The sequence below is a fragment of the Parasteatoda tepidariorum genome, chromosome 4, assembly GCF_982258835.1.
Source record: "Parasteatoda tepidariorum strain Cologne lab strain chromosome 4, Ptep-v5.0, whole genome shotgun sequence".
NCBI classification, from domain to species: Eukaryota; Metazoa; Arthropoda; class Arachnida; order Araneae; family Theridiidae; genus Parasteatoda; species Parasteatoda tepidariorum.
The window spans coordinates 78,619,328-78,639,472 of record NC_141758.1 but is presented as its reverse complement, the minus strand read 5'-3'; the positions used below and the strand labels follow the sequence as shown (position 1 = coordinate 78,639,472).

The window sequence follows — 20,145 nt, the reverse complement described above, 5'->3', positions numbered from 1 at the left end:
AATTATTTAACTAATAATTTATTATTAGTCAATTCTAGATAACTAAACTAAATTCAGTGTTAATCTGTAACTAATCATTCGACAATTTTACTGCGAATTAAAATTAAGCATTTTTTAATATTTCCTCTGTTTATTTCAAGCAAAGTAGCGTAACTTAAAAAAAGAATTATAATTATTTCAATTAAAAAACAGAAATATGGTAAAAATTATCTTTTGCACTTTCGGCAAATAACCTTGTTGCAGTAGTTTACGTATTATTTCATTCTGTATTAATTACATAAACAGGATAGGAAATATTAATGATAGTAATAAAATGTAGAAAAAACGCGAAACATACTGTACATTAACCGATTATGGTACGACGCAAACTTTTGCATGCAACTAATTTTGCATAACTAAACATTCGATTGTTCGACGATTAAGTCTCGAAAAGTAACAAGAGTACAGCCGTGCTTTTGACCAAGGGATAATTCATTTTATTAGTTACAAAGGTACCGTGAGTAAGGTAGTGTCAGCGCAACGGGGACATCTCGAGCACTCAAAACTGGCAGGGATCGGTAGTCTGACGAATGTTTAGTTATCTAGTGTTAAATATGTTTAGCATATAAATTAGGTTGTACAGCAATAAATAGATCAAGATTGATCCTTAATAGAAAGGAATTATTAAACTCAAATTGTATTTTTCATGTAATTGAAATAAATTCCAGCCTTGTTTACACATCAAGTTAAAAAGTAAATATAGAAAAATATTTCCGAATCATCACAGAAATGAAGCAAATAAACTGTTACAAACGGTTCAATTCAAATGTTTACTCTATGACGATTTCAAAGTCGTTTTTATTTCATCAGCTTGTTTTTGTAGTTTCATGACACTGTTACTGAAAGTAGGCTCGCTCGATGTCGTTGCTTATCTTATAAAGCTGGTCAAACAGATTTCGCTTTAAAGAAGTTTTGTCCTTACTTTCCTAAGTTGGTTATAGTTTCCTTAGTTAGTCTCCATTCGCGCAACTTGAAGCCCTATTAAACATGGTGTTACAAAATTAATAGTCACATCCGTTGGGGGTGATGCAACTTGCCATAACAAACAACTTTCAAAACAATAAATGTTGTGCCCGGAAACAATGGTTGAGTCGTGAGAGGGCGCTTTTTCTGAAGTAACATTTATCATTCTGGAAACAATATATTTTGTTTTATAACCGTAGTTGAACAGCCTACCCATTTTTGAGTTTACGACTAATGTTCAATCCAGTTGCCTTGCAATTTTGATCTCAACCCAGGAAGCAAGAGAACTTCTAGATCAAGCATTGGAACAATCTAGCCTTCGTGAATGACCTCTTCGATGAAATTTATCCACATTTGCGTTACACAGCGAAGAAAGCCACGATGACCTTCCACGGTTAACCCGATGGCAGGGGATTCTAACCTCTAATCCATCTACCACTAAGGATACTTTACTTCACTGTGATCAGTTCGAGTTGGTTGCAGAATACGTATCGACCAGTTATCACCGGGATTCGAACTTCGGTCATCTCATTGGGAGGCGAACGCTCTATCCCCTGAGTTGCTGCAGCTTGAAATAGTGTACTGACAGCAATGGGTTCTTCTTTGGTCTTCCAGCTTTCCAGATTTGCCCCACCTATTTTTTGTTCTATGGCATTAAAAAAGAAACGTCGATTACCTATCTTTCAATGTGTAGCTAGAAGTCATTATCGCTAGAAGGGGGAAAAACAGTCAGTTTTTATTTTTCACCGAAACTGCATTCCAGTTTTCCAGATTTGCCTCACCTATTTTTTCTACTATGGCATTAAAAGAAACGTCGTTTACCTACCCATCTTTCATCGTTTAGTAACAGATGTCATCATCGCTAGAAGGGGGGATAAACTGTCAGTTTTTATTTTTCACCGAAACTGCATTCCAGATTCACCGAAACTGCATTCTAGTTTTCCAGACTTATCTCACCTATTTTTTCTTCTATGGCTTTAAGAGAAACGTCGTTTACCTACCCATCTTTCATCGTTTAATAACAGAGGTCACCGCTATAAGGGGGGATAAACTGTCAGTTTTTATTTTTCACCGAAACTGCATTCCAGATTCACCGAAACTGCATTCTAGTTTTCCAGACTTATCTCACCTATTTTTTCTTCTATGGCGTTAAAAGAAACGTCGTTTACCTACCCATCTTTCATCGTTTAATAACAGAGGTCACCGCTATAAGGGGGGATAAACTGTCAGTTTTTATTTTTCACCGAAACTGCATTCCAGATTCACCGAAACTGCATTCTAGTTTTCCAGACTTATCTCACCTATTTTTTCTTCTATGGCTTTAAGAGAAACGTCGTTTACCTACCCATCTTTCATCGTTTAATAACAGAGGTCACCGCTATAAGGGGGGATAAACTGTCAGTTTTTATTTTTCACCGAAACTGCATTCCAGATTCACCGAAACTGCATTCTAGTTTTCCAGACTTATCTCATCTATTTTTTCTTCTATGGCGTTAAAAGAAACGTCGTTTACCTACCCATCTTTCATCGTTTAATAACAGAGGTCACCGCTATAAGGGGGGATAAACTGTCAGTTTTTATTTTTCACCGAAACTGCATTCCAGATTCACCGAAACTGCATTCTAGTTTTCCAGACTTACCTCACCTATTTTTTCTTCTATGGCGTTAAAAGAAACGTCGTTTACCTACCCATCTTTCATCGTTTAATAACAGAGGTCACCGCTATAAGGGGGGATAAACTGTCAGTTTTTATTTTTCACCGAAACTGCATTCCAGATTCACCGAAACTGCATTCTAGTTTTCCAGACTTATCTCATCTATTTTTTCTTCTATGGCGTTAAAAGAAACGTCGTTTACCTACCCATCTTTCATCGTTTAATAACAGAGGTCACCGCTATAAGGGGGGATAAACTGTCAGTTTTTATTTTTCACCGAAACTGCATTCCAGATTCACCGAAACTGCATTCTAGTTTTCCAGACTTACCTCACCTATTTTTTCTTCTATGGCGTTAAAAGAAACGTCGTTTACCTACCCATCTTTCATCGTTTAATAACAGAGGTCACCGCTATAAGGGGGGATAAACTGTCAGTTTTTATTTTTCACCGAAACTGCATTCCAGATTCACCGAAACTGCATTCTAGTTTTCCAGACTTATCTCATCTATTTTTTCTTCTATGGCGTTAAAAGAAACGTCGTTTACCTACCCATCTTTCATCGTTTAATAACAGAGGTCACCGCTATAAGGGGGGATAAACTGTCAGTTTTTATTTTTCACCGAAACTGCATTCCAGATTCACCGAAACTGCATTCTAGTTTTCCAGACTTATCTCACCTATTTTTTCTTCTATGGCTTTAAGAGAAACGTCGTTTACCTACCCATCTTTCATCGTTTAATAACAGAGGTCACCGCTATAAGGGGGGATAAACTGTCAGTTTTTATTTTTCACCGAAACTGCATTCCAGATTCACCGAAACTGCATTCTAGTTTTCCAGACTTATCTCATCTATTTTTTCTTCTATGGCGTTAAAAGAAACGTCGTTTACCTACCCATCTTTCATCGTTTAATAACAGAGGTCACCGCTATAAGGGGGGATAAACTGTCAGTTTTTATTTTTCACCGAAACTGCATTCCAGATTCACCGAAACTGCATTCTAGTTTTCCAGACTTACCTCACCTATTTTTTCTTCTATGGCGTTAAAAGAAACGTCGTTTACCTACCCATCTTTCATCGTTTAATAACAGAGGTCACCGCTATAAGGGGGGATAAACTGTCAGTTTTTATTTTTCACCGAAACTGCATTCCAGATTCACCGAAACTGCATTCTAGTTTTCCAGACTTATCTCATCTATTTTTTCTTCTATGGCGTTAAAAGAAACGTCGTTTACCTACCCATCTTTCATCGTTTAATAACAGAGGTCACCGCTATAAGGGGGGATAAACTGTCAGTTTTTATTTTTCACCGAAACTGCATTCCAGATTCACCGAAACTGCATTCTAGTTTTCCAGACTTACCTCACCTATTTTTTCTTCTATGGCGTTAAAAGAAACGTCGTTTACCTACCCATCTTTCATCGTTTAATAACAGAGGTCACCGCTATAAGGGGGGATAAACTGTCAGTTTTTATTTTTCACCGAAACTGCATTCCAGATTCACCGAAACTGCATTCTAGTTTTCCAGACTTATCTCATCTATTTTTTCTTCTATGGCGTTAAAAGAAACGTCGTTTACCTACCCATCTTTCATCGTTTAATAACAGAGGTCACCGCTATAAGGGGGGATAAACTGTCAGTTTTTATTTTTCACCGAAACTGCATTCCAGATTCACCGAAACTGCATTCTAGTTTTCCAGACTTATCTCATCTATTTTTTCTTCTATGGCGTTAAAAGAAACGTCGTTTACCTACCCATCTTTCATCGTTTAATAACAGAGGTCACCGCTATAAGGGGGGATAAACTGTCAGTTTTTATTTTTCACCGAAACTGCATTCCAGATTCACCGAAACTGCATTCTAGTTTTCCAGACTTACCTCACCTATTTTTTCTTCTATGGCGTTAAAAGAAACGTCGTTTACCTACCCATCTTTCATCGTTTAATAACAGAGGTCACCGCTATAAGGGGGGATAAACTGTCAGTTTTTATTTTTCACCGAAACTGCATTCCAGATTCACCGAAACTGCATTCTAGTTTTCCAGACTTACCTCACCTATTTTTTCTTCTATGGCGTTAAAAGAAACGTCGTTTACCTACCCATCTTTCATCGTTTAATAACAGAGGTCACCGCTATAAGGGGGGATAAACTGTCAGTTTTTATTTTTCACCGAAACTGCATTCCAGATTCACCGAAACTGCATTCTAGTTTTCCAGACTTATCTCATCTATTTTTTCTTCTATGGCGTTAAAAGAAACGTCGTTTACCTACCCATCTTTCATCGTTTAATAACAGAGGTCACCGCTATAAGGGGGGATAAACTGTCAGTTTTTATTTTTCACCGAAACTGCATTCCAGATTCACCGAAACTGCATTCTAGTTTTCCAGACTTACCTCACCTATTTTTTCTTCTATGGCGTTAAAAGAAACGTCGTTTACCTACCCATCTTTCATCGTTTAATAACAGAGGTCACCGCTATAAGGGGGGATAAACTGTCAGTTTTTATTTTTCACCGAAACTGCATTCCAGATTCACCGAAACTGCATTCTAGTTTTCCAGACTTATCTCACCTATTTTTTCTTCTATGGCTTTAAGAGAAACGTCGTTTACCTACCCATCTTTCATCGTTTAATAACAGAGGTCACCGCTATAAGGGGGGATAAACTGTCAGTTTTTATTTTTCACCGAAACTGCATTCCAGATTCACCGAAACTGCATTCTAGTTTTCCAGACTTATCTCATCTATTTTTTCTTCTATGGCGTTAAAAGAAACGTCGTTTACCTACCCATCTTTCATCGTTTAATAACAGAGGTCACCGCTATAAGGGGGGATAAACTGTCAGTTTTTATTTTTCACCGAAACTGCATTCCAGATTCACCGAAACTGCATTCTAGTTTTCCAGACTTACCTCACCTATTTTTTCTTCTATGGCGTTAAAAGAAACGTCGTTTACCTACCCATCTTTCATCGTTTAATAACAGAGGTCACCGCTATAAGGGGGGATAAACTGTCAGTTTTTATTTTTCACCGAAACTGCATTCCAGATTCACCGAAACTGCATTCTAGTTTTCCAGACTTATCTCATCTATTTTTTCTTCTATGGCGTTAAAAGAAACGTCGTTTACCTACCCATCTTTCATCGTTTAATAACAGAGGTCACCGCTATAAGGGGGGATAAACTGTCAGTTTTTATTTTTCACCGAAACTGCATTCCAGATTCACCGAAACTGCATTCTAGTTTTCCAGACTTACCTCACCTATTTTTTCTTCTATGGCGTTAAAAGAAACGTCGTTTACCTACCCATCTTTCATCGTTTAATAACAGAGGTCACCGCTATAAGGGGGGATAAACTGTCAGTTTTTATTTTTCACCGAAACTGCATTCCAGATTCACCGAAACTGCATTCTAGTTTTCCAGACTTATCTCATCTATTTTTTCTTCTATGGCGTTAAAAGAAACGTCGTTTACCTACCCATCTTTCATCGTTTAATAACAGAGGTCACCGCTATAAGGGGGGATAAACTGTCAGTTTTTATTTTTCACCGAAACTGCATTCCAGATTCACCGAAACTGCATTCTAGTTTTCCAGACTTATCTCACCTATTTTTTCTTCTATGGCTTTAAGAGAAACGTCGTTTACCTACCCATCTTTCATCGTTTAATAACAGAGGTCACCGCTATAAGGGGGGATAAACTGTCAGTTTTTATTTTTCACCGAAACTGCATTCCAGATTCACCGAAACTGCATTCTAGTTTTCCAGACTTATCTCATCTATTTTTTCTTCTATGGCGTTAAAAGAAACGTCGTTTACCTACCCATCTTTCATCGTTTAATAACAGAGGTCACCGCTATAAGGGGGGATAAACTGTCAGTTTTTATTTTTCACCGAAACTGCATTCCAGATTCACCGAAACTGCATTCTAGTTTTCCAGACTTACCTCACCTATTTTTTCTTCTATGGCGTTAAAAGAAACGTCGTTTACCTACCCATCTTTCATCGTTTAATAACAGAGGTCACCGCTATAAGGGGGGATAAACTGTCAGTTTTTATTTTTCACCGAAACTGCATTCCAGATTCACCGAAACTGCATTCTAGTTTTCCAGACTTATCTCATCTATTTTTTCTTCTATGGCGTTAAAAGAAACGTCGTTTACCTACCCATCTTTCATCGTTTAATAACAGAGGTCACCGCTATAAGGGGGGATAAACTGTCAGTTTTTATTTTTCACCGAAACTGCATTCCAGATTCACCGAAACTGCATTCTAGTTTTCCAGACTTACCTCACCTATTTTTTCTTCTATGGCGTTAAAAGAAACGTCGTTTACCTACCCATCTTTCATCGTTTAATAACAGAGGTCACCGCTATAAGGGGGGATAAACTGTCAGTTTTTATTTTTCACCGAAACTGCATTCCAGATTCACCGAAACTGCATTCTAGTTTTCCAGACTTATCTCATCTATTTTTTCTTCTATGGCGTTAAAAGAAACGTCGTTTACCTACCCATCTTTCATCGTTTAATAACAGAGGTCACCGCTATAAGGGGGGATAAACTGTCAGTTTTTATTTTTCACCGAAACTGCATTCCAGATTCACCGAAACTGCATTCTAGTTTTCCAGACTTACCTCACCTATTTTTTCTTCTATGGCGTTAAAAGAAACGTCGTTTACCTACCCATCTTTCATCGTTTAATAACAGAGGTCACCGCTATAAGGGGGGATAAACTGTCAGTTTTTATTTTTCACCGAAACTGCATTCCAGATTCACCGAAACTGCATTCTAGTTTTCCAGACTTATCTCACCTATTTTTTCTTCTATGGCTTTAAGAGAAACGTCGTTTACCTACCCATCTTTCATCGTTTAATAACAGAGGTCACCGCTATAAGGGGGGATAAACTGTCAGTTTTTATTTTTCACCGAAACTGCATTCCAGATTCACCGAAACTGCATTCTAGTTTTCCAGACTTATCTCATCTATTTTTTCTTCTATGGCGTTAAAAGAAACGTCGTTTACCTACCCATCTTTCATCGTTTAATAACAGAGGTCACCGCTATAAGGGGGGATAAACTGTCAGTTTTTATTTTTCACCGAAACTGCATTCCACCGAAATTGCATTCCAGTTTTGCCTCACCTTTTTTTTTACCTTCTATGGCATTAAAAAAAACGTCGTTTACCTATATTTCATCGTTTAATACCAGAGGTCATCATCGCTAGTAGGGAGGGGAAAATTGTCAGTTTTTATCTTTCACCGAAACTGCATTCTCTCATACTTTTACCTTTCGCCAAAAAACAAAACAAGACTATTTCAAAAATGAACAATTCAGTCTACAAGAATTCTCGTTTTATGAACTACCTTTCTTTAATCCGAGACCTTGAAAAAAAATCAAGGGCTTTTTTTTCAGGTACTTTCTAACAAAGAAAAGGAAGCGCTTAAAACAACAATGGAATTAGTTCAATGCCTTCATTATTTTGTAATAAAAGCGAAAATAATATTCTATTCAAACGATTTTTTTTTCTCTATCAAATTCAAACGATTTTGATAGAATTGAATTACAATCAGAATGAAGATCAAAATACCTTTGTCTTCATGATTTATTTTTAAATATTGTAATAATTTGATTAGTTTTTCTGCCCTTGATTTATCTTTAACAATTTAATCTTTTGACAATTTTCTCAAACGAAATTGGAGTTGAGTTGCATTATGATATGAAAATTACTTTGAACAATTATTTAAATTTTTTATTTAAAGGGCGTTAATTTTACTACTGCCGATAATAAAATGCTATTGTTGTCTTCTTTAACGAATTCACGTTATTTAAAACTAAAAGAATTGTAATTTCTGATTGACCACGAAGATATATTTAACCTCCTGAAAATCGATCTTTAAATAATGACAATAAATGAGATTTTCTTTTAACAGTTAAACAACATCTATTAAAAACCTTATTCTCAATTATCAAATAATTTTTTAAAATTCGAATTGAAGACTTCGGGGCACGATAATGATAAGTCACATTTTCAAATTGTTTAGGAGATTACCTTAGGTGATGACAAGCACTGTGATTTCAAGATTTGCGATGAGAAGTGTCAGTGAATCGAATAGAAATTCTGGAAACATGCTAAGTATCTATGTTATCGTTAAAGTTCGAAAGTGCACATTACCCAACTAATCTACAGATTGACTGATTTACTCCGTTAAAGTGCAGATCGACTGATTTACTCCGTTAAGGTGCAGATTGACTGATTTACTCCTTTAAAGTTGGAATCAGGATTTTCCACATTTTACTAGGAAATGTGAGCGTTAACGGCTTCCGTATCGTTGAAGTTCGTTTCTCTCAATTTACAACTAATTTGTTGATTGTTTATTGACATATCGAAAAATAAAATAAAGTCATTATTTTCATTTCTTAAATTGTTGTTTCTATTACCACTTGTCAAATACCAGCAAGCCTACTTGGTGAATCCAAGCGAATTTAAAGCAGAGGATGCGTTTTTTTTGTCTCTTTCCCGCGCCCCACTGCTAAATGAAAACGATACTGAGGAACATTTTGGAGTTAAAATGTCATTTTTGGTATAAAAGTGACTTATTCACCCCATATTTTCCCGAATTCTTGAATTTTAAATCTTGTTTAAATTAATTGATGTTATTAATTTATGTTAAATGCAGCAATTGCAAACCTGTCTTCGATAACAATATATTGATTGGTAATCAATATAGTTGTAGCCAGTTTGATAGCAATTGCAGTCGTTCAGTTTATTTTTTAGGAAATAGTTTTTCTGTAGTTTTGTTTTTAAATAATGCACTTGAACTCGTAAATTACATAATTTTTTTGAAATTTCTTCTATTTGTGGGTTGAAACAATGGTGCGTTTTTTTAAAAGTAACTTACTTGTTAAAGGCAATTTTTTTTTTGCACATAAGAAGCTTATAAAAACTGCCATTTTCATTAATTTATTTTTAAATTATAATTCTTAATTCATGGTATATTAATTTCATAAATTCACTTAAATCAAGCCAAATATCCCCCCCCCCCCTGAAAATCGCATTTTTTTATACCTTTGGATTTAACTTACATCTTTTTTTTAAAATTTATATGTTGGAATGAATTTTTTTTAAAAACTGCAATTTTCTTTCGTATGTGATAAAGTTATTTTTAAACAGATCGTTTTTATTTCCAATGTCCACCTGGGGAATGACCTTTCGTCATACAGGCAAGCAGATGTTTTGGCCACTCTTCTCAATTCATAAGTGGCACACAGGAGCACCATATAATGTGGGCTAACGTTGCTTCCACAGTAAGGACAGATAGTACAGAGAATGAAAGAACATCCATGCCTTGTCCAGGATTCGAACCCAGAACCTTTCTGATACAAGGCCAGTTCTCTAACACCAACATTTAAACAGATCGTTGGCTTTTAAACATGATAGCGAATATTATTCTGTCTGATTTGAGGGAGGTCAACCAAATAGGACGAAAGCCTACTTTTGGTCATTTAACAGAAGTAAGCAAAGACTCGCGATTTCTCAGGGGATAGAGCGTTCGCCTTCCAATGAGGTGAACTGGGTTCGAATCCAGCGATGGCTGGTCGATACGAATCCGCATCCGGCTTGCACCGACCACAGTGCCGACGTGAGATATCCTCAGGGGTAGACGGATAATGGGTTAGAGTCCTTTCGCCGTCAGGCTAACCGTGGGAGGTTCTCCTGGTCTTCCTCTCTATGTAACGCATATGCGGGTTAGTTCTATCAAAGAATTCACCACGAAGGCAAATTTCTCTCAATACTTGATCCAGGAGTTCCCTTGTCTTCTGGATTGGGTTCAAAATTACATGGCTACGGAGTTGAACGTTAGTAGTCGTAAACCCAAAATTGGGTCGGCTGTTCAACGACGGATAAAATAAAAAATAAATAAAAATAAAAGAAAGCAAATCGAAACCTCCTTCATATTTACCTAAAATTTCTTTTATTCAAAACGTAAATTTTTCTCCCAATTTAATTATTTTTGGTATTTTTTTTTCTCCCGATAAATTAGAAAATGGGATTTTTACGGCCTTTCATGTAAGCACTGTTCATCTTTTCTGCTTTAGACGTTAGCGCAATATGTGAACAACCCCTACCTAGTTGCTAATTATTTTAGCTGCTTGGCGAACAAAACAAATCGTCGTGGAATTCGCGTTAGGGTGAAAGTGATCGCGTTTTTCACCGAGCTAGAGAATACCTGCAAGGTATTTTGCACCGAACATCTGATGACAATAATTATAGTGATCATGGGGATCAAAATCTCGGTCAATGGGCACGCATTGTACACTTTCACTTTCATTAGAAAAGATTAACACCACAACGCCATAAGCAATGTTCAACAATGTTGAATCAAGTCTCTTGCGAAACTAACTTCAGGTTGATACAATGACTTTTAAAAGTTTCTTTTTTTTTACAACCTATGACTTGTATATTGACCCTGGTGTTCTCATGCTACGAGTGTTCAAACAAAATGGTTCCAGGTAAATGGCGATAAAGGTTACTCTGTTACAAATGTCATAACAGGAATTTTTTAATTGGACGGTTGAAAGTGTAATTATTCCAACCGGATGTGACGCTTCTTTCTCAGCGGAGCGATAATTATTATTTTACATAGTTGGACGATTCGTTTTACCATTGTTAAATGCGTTGCAATTATATTTTTTTCTGTGATGTTTTATATTCAGGTGTCAGCAAAGTTCGAAGGAGTTAATTTTTTAGAAAATATTTAAACAAAGAATTTGATATTTCTAACATATTGATCGATTGGTACAGTCGGATCAGAATTAATTGATGTCAGAATTCTATACAGTGCACTACTTGATGTTATAAATTAATTGTTAAATGCTCAGTAATTAACTAATAAATAGCACTTTCGTTCCAGCAGTATTTCCCAAACTTATGACTTTCGGCCGGGATAGCCTGGTTGGTAGGGCACTGGGCCCATGTCCAGACGATCGTTGGTTCGAGCCCCGCCAGCCGATGACTCTCCGTGTAGTAAATGGTGATTGATGCACGTTAAATCTGTCGAGTCACAAAGTACTCCATGTTCCCATAACAAATCAATATTTCTGGGGTAGGGGAGAGTGGGGTCAATTGTAACAGGGTACGATTGTAACAGAGCAAAAATTTCGAGTGTCGGGTTCTAGATTTGGTTCCTAGGTGGCGCACAAGGTGTATTTAATAAATCTACATGTACACACCTGCTGGCAACCATTTTTATGCAATTTTGTAAGAGTTACATCACAAAAGATATTTTGACGCTACGTAAGTACTTTTTTTGGTATTAGAATACTATATTGTAACAAAGTAATTTTGTTTAAACAAATAAAAATTATTAACCGAATATGTAAGTGGACACCTTAATTAACATTTTAAAAAAAAGATTAGTTGTTTTGTTAATTAACTAGCATTGTTTTTAACAAATGAAGCTGAAATGGCGCCTTGGGGACGATTGTAACAATAAGTAAAGGGACGATTGAAACAGCTGAAAATAAAATTCATAATTTCAATTGCTTTTGTTTAGCCCCTTAGGCCCCATTTCTTATGTTTACAAACCATTACTTAACTCTTTAAGAACCACCAATAGTTTCCTATATCATTTATATTATGTTGCATGTGCATTATTTTATTTGTCACCTTTCACAGCATAAATTAAAATTTTTAACCTCTTAAAGTTAAAAGTTTAACCCATTAGGTCTCTGCTCATTATTATTTTTACTCCTAAAATATCACTACTATTTTGATCAATAACAAAATATATCACAGCTATGATGATATGTATAATTAACTATGTTTTAGTTGAATTTATGAACTGTTACAATTGACCCCGTAAGTGGGGACAATTGTAACAAGTGCACGACTGTCAAAAATTGTTAATAACTAATATAATAACATTTAAAATAAGGTTTTTATTATTTTTTTCTAGTAGAGGATAGTCTACTTTACTCGTCTGTCAATTAATACTAATAATATATTGGATTTTTTGTTAGTTAAAAATAGTTAAGTAAAAAGTGTTACAATTGACCCCACTCTCCCCTACTGATCCAGGAGTTTCCCTGTTTTCTGGATTGGTTCAAAATTACAAGGCTACGGAGCTGAACATCAGTAGTCATAAACCCAAAATTTTGTCTGTTGTTCAACGACGGTTATAATATAAGAAAAAAAACTTATGACCTTGAGCCGTGATGGCTCAAGGGATAGAGCGTTCGCCTTCCAATGAGGCGAATCGGGTTCGAATCCCAATCGATACGAATTCCGCATCTGGCTTGCATCGACCACAGTGCTGACGTGAAATATCCTCAGTGGTAGACGGATCATGGTTTAGAGTCCCCTTGACGTCAGGCTAGCCGTGGGAGGTTCTCGTGGTCTTCCTCTCCATGTAACGCAAATGTGGGTTATCTCCATCAAAAAAAGTCTTCCACGAAGGCAAATTTTTCCCAATACTCGATCCAGGAGTTACCTAGTCTTCTGGATTGGGATCAAATCTACAAGGCTACGAAGTTGAACATTAGTAGTCGTAAACCCAAAAAACTGGGTCGGCTGTTCAACGACGGTTATAAAAAAATAAACTTATGACTTTTGTGTACCCTTTCTGAATTTTTCGTAACGCTGTGTACCACTAATAAGAAAATGAATGTATTTTTTACTGTAAAAAAATTGCACAAAAGTTATACATCACGACTGGCTGTAGACCCCACTAATTATTAACTGTTAACTCTGCAGAAAAATAGCCAATAGAATAATACGTAATCGTAAATTTTCATGACTAACTTTGTTTTTAAATAAAATGCTTTGATTGTTGCAAGTTAGTTTCGTTTCGTTTGTTGCAAGTTAGTTAGTATTAGAACGCTTATCCCCGCTAAACTGTTCCCGTACCCCTGGGGTACACGAACCACACTTTGGGAAACACTGATCTACAGTAAAGAGTCGTTTGACCATAATATTGCAACATCAATGGGTCGCTCTATTGTGTAATGCACGTAGACGACTCTTTAATTGGCTACGCGATGCGATTGTTGCATATGCGATTAAAAAAATGTATCAGGTGTCGTCGGAAAAGCGTCTCGGCCATAACAATAATTAAGAACTTGATAATTGTAACAGTAATAATCTTTAAAATTTCTTATCGGATCCTTTTACGTTTTCGCATTGACTTGCAACTCTATACATTCTATTTCTGTATATTGTCCGCTTACAAGGTTTTAAAATTGCACTAAAAACTATCACGTATTCTGATTTAGTACTTGGATCCAGAAATTAATTTGAAAAGTACCGATAAAAGTAAAATGTTTTTCAGATTTCTTTTTAAAAGTCATAAAATTTTTGTAGTTTGCTTTAATGGGAGAATTATAAATTCTCAACTCATAAATGTTAATTTCATTTTATAACAGTGTTACATAGCACCACTGTTATATCCATAGACTATATAAGCTCCACGAGACTATGTAGAGATGGATACCTTTATTTCATTTTACCATAGATGAAGAGATGATCTGCGTATCAGATGTCCTTGAGACTAAAGAAAATCAATTTTAAGTTCTTGAAAACAACTTCAACAACTAACTTAAGTTCTTGAAAACAACTTAAGTTCTTTGAAAACAACTTCAACAACTAACTTAAGTTCTTGAAAATAACTTAAGTTCTTTGAAAACAACTTCAACAACTAACTTAAGTTCTTGAAAACAACTTAAGTTCTTGAAAACAACTTAAGTTCTTTGAAAACAACTTCAACAACTAACTTAAGTTCTTGAAAACAACTTAAGTTCTTTGAAAACAACTTCAACAACTAACTTAAGTTCTTGAAAACAACTTAAGTTCTTTGAAAACAACTTCATCAACTAACTTAAGTTCTTAAAAACAACTTAAGTTCTTGAAAACAACTTCAACAACTAACTTAAGTTCTTGAAAACTACTTAAGTTCTTTATGAAAACAACTTAGGGATAGTGAGGAAAGACTCGTTTTCAAATATAGAGACAAAGTTACCTTCGTTGTAGAGTATTTTAACGAAAATAACTCATATTTGTTTAACACGAACTCCCACTGCTAGCTCGAGGACAATGGAACTCTAAGCCATCCTATGAGTTTTCTATTGGAGATATCTTATGTCAGTGTTATGGTATTTCCCAAGTTATGAAAGAATTGTTAATGAAAGATCAATTGAAATGCAATTGTAAATAAAATTTACTTTTCACAGCTGCTGTGGATCACGCTTGCTTTCTTTTCTATAACCGGCTCTATAAGATTGATTTGTTTACATTTAGTGAAAAACAAAACCATATTAAATTAAATTTATGAATCCAAAAATCGAAAAGAAATTTATAAGATTCATTACCATAAGTAGAAAACGGAAATACTACGGAAAATCCGTAGATGTGATTAGAGATAAACAAAATTTTAACAGTTATGAATAACTGTTACGAAATCACAGAAGTTAATATAAAAAAGCTAAATATTCGCCAAAAAGTGGTTTTTCAATCAGAAGAAAGGTCTTTTATAGAAAAGCCAAGTTAGACGTAATTATAAGGCTAAGTGTTAATGTGAAAGTAATCTTGATAAACGTATGAAACTATCCGTACTATTATTCCGACAGAAAATGAACTAAACGAAATGTACATGATATATTGATGAAGTGTTATCAGTTGTTACAATGTGAAATTAATTTTCTGAGGAATACTAAAGTTGTTTTTGCTATTAATATACTTCTGTATTTTAATCTTAGTTCATAAATATTATAAACTAGAAAAAAACTGGCATTAGTCCCTAGAGCAGTGTTTCCCAAAGTGTGGTACGCGTATACCCCCAGGGGTACGGGTACAGTTTAGCGAGGGTACGCTTTCTTATGCGAAATATCTTGCAACATATGAAAATTTCGAAATTTTTTATTTCAAAACAAAACCAGCCATGAAAATTAACGATTACATATTTTTCTATTGGCTATTTTTTGCAGAGTTAACAGTTAATAATTAGTGGCGTCACGCGTCAACAGCCAGTTGTGATTTTTAACTTTTGTGCATATTTTATAGTAAAAAATACATTCATTTTTTTTATTAGGGGTACACAGCGTTACGAAGAACTTAGAAAGGGTACACAAAATTCATAAGTTTGGGAAACACTGCCCTAGAGTATTTGATGTACTTTAATGTATGAAATGCCAATGCTTTAAAAATGAATCGTAGAATCTAGAATCATACAAAAAAATGCAACAAGTCTTAGATGTCCAGTTAATGCTTATTAAACTGTCTTGTAAATCATGTAGAGAAATTTAGCTTCAGAGTTGTACCGCTGTTTAAAAATATGTGAGTTGTGAGGAAGTTTCTTTTCTTTTTTGGAAAAAAAAGTAACATCCATTGTTTTCTGAAAAAACTTTGGAATATTATGCTGGTTACGGTAGAGCACATATGAAAGCAAGGACAATTCGCCATGTCTTCGCTTCAAAAAAACAATGAAATCGCCATCTTCCGAAGAAAATAATTTTCATGATGCCTATATAAATTTCTTTGTTATGGTAATATATGGCAGGCGTAAGTTTGTTCTGACATAAAAAATACTTTTTTTTATAAAAACGATTTCAGCACGTGAAATAGTGAGGGAGGGAAAAAAGCTTTGTTGAAAATTATTAGCGATTATGTAAAACCAAAAATGATTCTAGAAATTACATAGTTGTGTAAAATAATCATTTCCGATATTTATTAGTTATTTGAATATTGTTCATTTATCGTGCACAGCGTGCTAGCTATTTTTGCGGACATATTTTAGAAGACGTATGTTATTAAACATTCCACACCGAATATTTATAAAAAATTTAAAAAAGTTATGAATTTAAAAATTATGTATTAATAAATTTTTATACAAGAATGCATTACATTATAAATAAAATAAATTGTATAGCATACATTTTTAAAATTCTAATATAATTGTAAATATATGCGTATTTTAAACTTTTATGCATATTTTTACACATATTTTTTTAAAATGTTTTTAAGTGCAAGTCTGCGCCTTTTCTAGTCTTTTCAATATTGTCAATCTTTCTCGTAAGCCTTCTAACGAATTTTTAGAGAACGAATTTTCTTAACTTATTTTTTAAAATAAAAAATTTGAATCAAGATCAGGTTTAAGCTATTATATAACTGTCTAGTAGAATTAGGTGATATATAGTGAAAAAGCGATAGGCGATATATAGTGATTTCAAAAAGTATTTTTACATATATCGTGACTATCATGTTTTACAATAAATGTGGAATAAATTATAATTATTAGCGTTCATTTCGCGATAGTTATCAATATCGAAGGTAATGTATTCACGATTACTATCAATAATGAGAATCATTATCGTCAAGGCTAAATACCTCCAGTATTACCGTTTATAATTATTATCGAATACATTATCGTCATCGTTGATATATTTAATTTGAATTCCAGAATAAAATATAAGCTTGAAAATTTAAAAAAAATTCTGATACATCGTTCAAAATCGATATTTTCAGAGTTGTATCGTGATATTAAAATATAAATATCGCTTATTGCTACTAAATATGAAGAAAATTTTTTTTAAAAAAATCCGGGGAAATTTCCGTATCGTGATCTGTGGCAGAATAATCGCCAAGTCTTGAAAACTTCCGGGCAGTGGCCCGCGAGAAACTAAAATATACCGCTGAAAGGGACCAACTCGAAAGGCATAACTTGTAGCCACCCCCGGGCAAACATTTACATGTTTTTGTTAAAAAAATTACAAGTTTAAAATCTATTTGGCACCTTGGCGATTGTATTTGGCGCGACAGATCACGATACGGAAATATCCCCCAAAATCCCAATATTTCGTAAAACTCGACAATTTATGACGTTATATTTGCTAATATTAAAATTTCGATATCGTCCAGTACTTCCGAAATGTAAGTAAAACTGAAATGAATAAGAAAAGTATCGTGAAACATCGATATTTCCTGACGTTAAACCGCCATATTACCACCATATTAAGTCCCATCAGTGTTACAGGTGAATAAGACTGATATAAGTTTCCAACTCTTACAATCTGATCTTTTCTAAATACGATATACCTGGTATCTTTAAACTTAACATCGAAATAACTCGAGAGCGGTTTCTACAGAAACATGAGACATAAATAACGATTATATTACAGCATGATCTCGATTTTTCTCTTCCGCAAAAGATACAGCAAGCCTTTCTTCATTCCTAAACGCAGATATCTTTCTCCAAGGGACGCAGAAACGTGATCCAACTCACAAGATTCTGTAGATAATAGAACATCCAACACACACATAGCGGGATTCGAACTTTTTAAGACTTTTTTTTTTGTTTTAATCATTCAGTGGATCTACCAGCAGGAAGAAAAGTTCTATTTTGTAAGCATTCAACCAGAGGTCAATAGTCGATCATACGGTGGGCGAAATTTCGTTAAAGGTTTTGACCGCGATGCATAAATGAAGGTGGGTCCCGCTGACAGCTCAGACCAATTTTAAACTGTTAGACGAATTAGGGACGCTGGATTTTATATTTGCGATAAAAGAAAACTTGACGCGACTTAGGGTAATAAATCTGATTGTATATTTGTTCCCTGTTTGAGGTTGGTCTCTAATTTTGACAACTGTTGTAGAACTTAAATAAGAAACACGATTTGTTTAAAAAGAAAAGTAGGTTGTTGGAGGTATTGATTTTGGCTTTAGTGATTTAAGTAAGCCGGGCTTTTCATTGTTTGTAGTTTTATAACGTTTTATTATTCTATTTTATGTCTAAAGTATTTAGTTTTAAGTTCATATAAGGAGATTTCATTTATGCTTTCTCTTCGTTTATACCAGTGGTTACCAACTGGTGGCCCACGAAGCCTTTTTTTTGTGGCCCGCGAACTAAAATATATTAGTTGTCATATTTTGCGGACAATTTTCGTAAAAAATCTATATGGGTTTAAAATACTTTTCTTTCATTTAAAAAAACCTAATTTCTTCATTTCTGTGAAAGTTAACATACCAACGGTGCAAAAAAAAAAAAATTATTTCTCAGGTTTAGCATCCAAAAAAATATTTATTCAAATACAAAATTAATCCTGTGTGCTGCTTAGAAATCTACTTCTTATTTTAATTTGTAATTCAATACGTTTGTCTTGTACAACTTCATAAAAATCTGACAGAAATATTTAATGTTCCTTCAAACATAAAAGAGTCCTATATCAAATTTTGATGAAGTTGCGGCCCGCCATTTGACTGGTGTTTTAATTGCGGCCTCATGTAAGTTGGAAACCCCTGGTTTATACAAATTATTAAATGAAAAAGTTACGGAAAAAATAATTTTTTAACCTAATTATCACTCTTATTGAAATATCGTTTTAACAATTGCTGAAACTTCTTACCCTACATTTTGACGTAGGTTATTTTTTTATAATGTTTGAACATCATAAATTAAAAAAATTTAGCACTTCCCCGTTATATCTCGCACGTATTTTCTACGCTATGTAGTTTCTGTAGAATATAACATCGGCTCTCAAACAAGTTGGAGCAGAATCATCGTGTGGGAAAAGATCTGGAAATTTTTCAGTATAGTGAAATATCACTGTTTATAACAATTACAACTATAAACAATAATTATAATTTATCGACACAGATATTTAAATTAAATTTTCCCGACAATGAAATTATATCAATTCAAAAATCCCAGCCATGCAGATACGTAAAATTTATAAATTATAATTTAAAAATAATTCTTTTCATTTTATAAGACTAAAGAAACGTGCCCATTGAAATTTCAAGATATCATGAACCTTTTAAATAGACCATTATAAAGCAACATTTTCAAAATGATATTATTCAATCGCTTAGACATGATACACAATGCTTGTGAATAAAATAAGCTGTTAAGAAGGTAGATAAAGAAACCATCGGCATCATAAATGTTGATGGCTTATGCTGATCACTAAAGCCGGCATTTACAATCTTTAAATCTTCAATTGATGAGGATGGTCACATTCCTTCCGGGTAAAGTTTAAGTTGATGAAGCCATTAAACAAACCAGCATATATTAACCTTGAACTAAGTGACGGACAAGCCATTTGCTTTGTTGAACACCATTTTAATTGCTGTTCTTTTTTGTAGCTCGTGGTGGACAGGGAGATTAAAGATAAAATCCTAGAATTGTCTGTCTACTGTCTGCAGAAGAAGAGGGGATGCAAGAGGACTCTTATTCTAAAAGAACTAGAGGTAAGCGAACTAGGATGCCTTCTGTTGTTCTAATAACTCATTCCTTTTGGAATGTTTTGGTTCCTTCAGCATTCGATGCAGATATAATCCAGAGCCGCAATCTGACCTCTCCGCGTCTCTCATAAGTAAATAAATCTTGTTTGAAGAATGGTTATACATACTTGAACAATGGGTATCGTTTCTATTAAAGAGGTTCGTTTGCGTGAAGACAATGAGCTCATTTTTTCTCCATCTTCTTAGCCTTAAAAAGGAATTTA

General features: G+C 34.5%; 1 protein-coding gene across 1 annotated transcript in view; it reads left to right on the top strand.

The window, feature by feature from the left end:
- The window catches only part of LOC107446585 (TNF receptor-associated factor 6), a 73,337-nt gene that overhangs the window by 35,544 nt on the left and 17,648 nt on the right, over positions 1 to 20,145 (top strand). The window contains exon 3 of the mRNA XM_043049679.3: positions 19,784 to 19,888. Coding sequence (XP_042905613.1) covers positions 19,784 to 19,888 — 105 coding nt within the window. The remainder of the gene's footprint in view (positions 1 to 19,783; positions 19,889 to 20,145) is intronic.